Here is a 3,760-nt window from a genome sequence, read left to right on the forward strand (position 1 = left end):
GTGTTATAACATACCTTGCGATATAGCGAATAGTCGGATTTTATTAGGTGTCACCTGGATTGCATGCTAATAAATCCGAATTTCTTTGCAGTGATGCTTAGTATGATCTCTGTGTTAATGCTATTATTATCGGAATTTACTATCTGTATGATACAATAACTGCATGCTACTGTGTGATATGATTTTGTAAGTTGCTGCTTGAACATCAAGAACCTGTAAACCCTAACTGAACGTCAACACTTATCTTGGATTTATGTGCAATATACTTTAGGTCGTGAGTAACGGACTTAAACACTAATTAACCCTTGAAGCAATAACAAACCGAGCAAACCAAGGTGAGTTCACACCCTTACTAAGGCATGGGATTCCCAGGGCACGGGAATTGGGATTGAATGATTGAGATTGAATAGAACTGTACTTACACTATTACTAGACTACCATACCATCGTCCTCGGTTGTGCAGGACACATACGTGCGACCTACGTACACATATACTTAATACTATCCTCGGTTGTGAAGGATACTTATACATATTACTATCCTCGGTTGTGAAGGATACCTATACATATTACTATCCTCGGTTGTGAAGGATACTTATACTTAATTACTATCCTCGGATGTGAAGGATACTCACGTAAGACCTACGTGAACTTATACTTACTATTGTTCTCGGATTGTGAAGAACACATATGGTTACGAGTAGTCTAGTGGATTATACAACATGGGAAGCCCCCACCAATAGAACGTACTATCGGCCTAGTAGAGCCACATGTTACAAACGAATTTACTATTACGCATCTGCTTTCTGTGAACTCGCTCAACTAGTTGTTGATCCTCTGTTACATGCCTTGCAGGTCGTTAGGTACATGGAGCTTGCACAGGGAGGAGCAGGTCGTTGTGGGCTTGGATCGTGATTATCTTGTTAAACACTTATAACATTTGATACTTTATTATAATGGGTTTTGATTATACGCTTCCGCTAAACAACGATAACTTACTTATGTTTTGGAACACCTTTATTATAATGGGTTTTGATTAAATATATTGTTCTATATGATTGGTGGCTTGATCCTGGTCATGTCACGCTCCCAAGCGGTGGTACTCCACGTGTGGATTTTTGGGGGTGTGACATAAATGATTTCAAGAAAAGTTTCGAAGCTGATCGGTTGAAGTTAAAAGTTGATAGGGAGGCCTTGACTGTTCAACAGAGAGCCTTTGATGAAGAGAAAGAAGGTCTGAAGGCTTCAGTTGCTCAAGCCACCGGTGATAACCAATGGCTTATTGAACAAGGTTTCCACCAAGTTGTTACCTACCTTCTTCACTCTAAGGAGTTTAATTCTGCTCTTGGAGAAGTTTATACCAAATTACTCAACTTGGGGAAAAATCAAGGTCTCATTGCCGGTTACAAGCTTCATGAATCTGGTCATCCTTTGGAAAAGTCTCCCTTATACCGTCCTGAAGCTTCTGAGGTCTTCAAGGGTTCCGTTGAGCAGATGGAGAGGCTGACCTATCCGTATGTTAATCAGGTTGCCGCTTGTTTTGGTAAGACCTTTTCTGTCTTGAAGGAGCTAAAACCGGTGGTCTTAACGAAAAAGTTTGTGCGGAGGTGCTCGGCTCCCTTTCAAGAAAGCGATCTTATTCAGGAGATAGTGAGGATACCTTTTCGAGAGAACCTGATGCTTCCAAGGATGCGAGTTTAGAAGGCTCAGCAGTTGGTGGTGATGGTGACTCGAAAGCTAAGAAGTCAAAGAAAGCCAAGAAGGGTAAATGTGATGGTTCCGGGGCTTCCAAGCCTCCTATTGATGCTTGAAAAACATTCATAGCTTTCTTAGCACCCCAAAAACAATTTAATGGTTTGTATGTTATCTTAAACAATTTTTAGGTTTTGTAGGAACCCCTAAGGTTCCTGCTTTGTGGTTATGGTTTGGCCTTGGTGGCCGTTTGAACAATTTCTTAGGTTTACAAGTCGCTGAGGCTTGCTTTTGACTTACTTGGATGTTTGGAAGCCTTTTAAGGCTTCTTTTATTATGTTACTAAGTTTCTACTACCTGCCTTGTGTTATGTTTTTTGTGTTTGTGCCTGTCTTGGTAAGGCAGCTTGGTTGGCTTCAAGCCTTCAAGGCTTCTGACTATTTGAATGTATGTAGCTTGAAGCTTTCAAGGCTTTCGGTTACTACTTTAGTTTTATGACTTGATATCTTGGTTTATATTTTTGAGTTTTGGGTTGTGGTATTGTCTTTGTTGAGTTTGTGTTGTCTTTATGTTTTTCATACCTTAAAGGGTTCAGTGCTGCAGTCACTTAGCCTTGGTGTTTTTAAGAAGAAGACATAGCACCTATCCTATTCATTATTTTCCTTAGTTTGATTTTATTTCGTAAGCCTGTTTTTTTGATAATTTTTCTGAGGCTTAAGGAACATTTGGTGTACGCTGTTCGGACCCGTCTATGAGACAACTTTGTTTTCAATTATAAGTCTCATGGAGTTGTATTGATTTAGGAACTCACCCCTTATATAGGTTCATTCAACCCTTGAACCTATTGAGCGATATGGCCTGGGAGCTCATCCCCTTACACCTTGCCATGGAGTTTATTGCTAGGTTCTCAACCTGATTTTAGGATAGAAAGACAAATTTGATAAAACATCTTCATTCATTCAAGAGATATTGTGTTACAAAAGGTGATCATATGACAACTCTTGAAATACAACTTTGTGAAATACAAACCAATCTTTCTTGATCAAACATGAAACCTCTTAAGGGTTTTTCCATTCCAATGTCTTGGAAGCTTTTTACCTTCTGAGTCTGCTAGCTTATAGGATCCACCCCTATGTGCCTCAAGGATTTTATATGGCCCTTCCCATTTTGGGCCAAGCTTTCCTTGGTTCTCTTTTTTATTAGCCTCATTGTTTCTAAGCACCAGGTCTCCTGGCTTGAAGCGTTCGTGCTTGACTCTTTTGTTGTAATAGGCTTCCATCATTTGTTTGTACTTGGCTTCTTGGATTGCAGCTTGGTCTCGTGCTTCTCTATGAGTTGTAAGTTCAACATGGTCTCTTTGCGGTTTGGTTCGGGATCCATGTTGACCGTTCCTTTTACAACTCCTACTTCAGCTGGAATCACGGCTTCAGATCCAAACACTAAGCTGTAAGGTGTTCTTTTGTGGCTTGCTTTTTCGGTTGTTCTTGTGGCCCATAGAACACTTGACAATTCTTCAAGCCAATTACTTTCATGCCTTCCCAATCTGGCTTTGATTCCTTCAACTATGCTTCGATTCATCCTTTCAACCTGACCGTTTGATTGTGGATATGCCACTAAGCTGAAAGCCTGAGCTATTCTGAATTCTTTGCACCAAATGCTGAAAGGCTTTTCAGCGAATTGCTTTCCATTATCGGTGACAAGCACTCCCAGTAATCCATAGCGACAAATGATGTTTTCCCAAACGAAGTCAATGACTTGCTTGCCCAGTAGTCTATGGCCACTAATAAGAACTTCACTCCACCTTTGGCTGGTGGGAATGGGCCAACGATGTCCATTCCCCATTTATAAAATGGCCATGCTGAGGTTATCTGGACAAGGTCATGCTCGGGACTTTTCGGGACTGGTGCATGAATTTGGAATGAATCACACTTTCTTAGTTGTTCAGTGGTGTCTCGGTGCATGGAGGGCCAAAAATACCCAAGGTTCATTAGTTAGCAACCACCGTTCTTGCTCTAAAATGAGCTCCGCATATACCTTCATGAACCTCTTTGATCAAGTACTGGCTTTGT

The 3,760-nt window shown here is 40.7% G+C and overlaps 1 protein-coding gene across 1 annotated transcript; it reads right to left on the reverse strand.

Annotated features, from left to right (window-relative positions):
* Positions 1–2,969: 2,969 nt before the first annotated feature.
* Positions 2,970–3,533, reverse strand: LOC110870588. The gene has a single exon (XM_022119773.1). It carries the CDS (start codon positions 3,531–3,533, stop codon positions 2,970–2,972), a length of 564 nt encoding a protein of 187 aa, XP_021975465.1.
* Between the last annotated feature and the right edge of the window lie 227 nt (positions 3,534–3,760).

Source organism: Helianthus annuus, chromosome 8 (assembly GCF_002127325.2).
Source record: "Helianthus annuus cultivar XRQ/B chromosome 8, HanXRQr2.0-SUNRISE, whole genome shotgun sequence".
Lineage (NCBI taxonomy): Eukaryota > Viridiplantae > Streptophyta > Magnoliopsida > Asterales > Asteraceae > Helianthus > Helianthus annuus.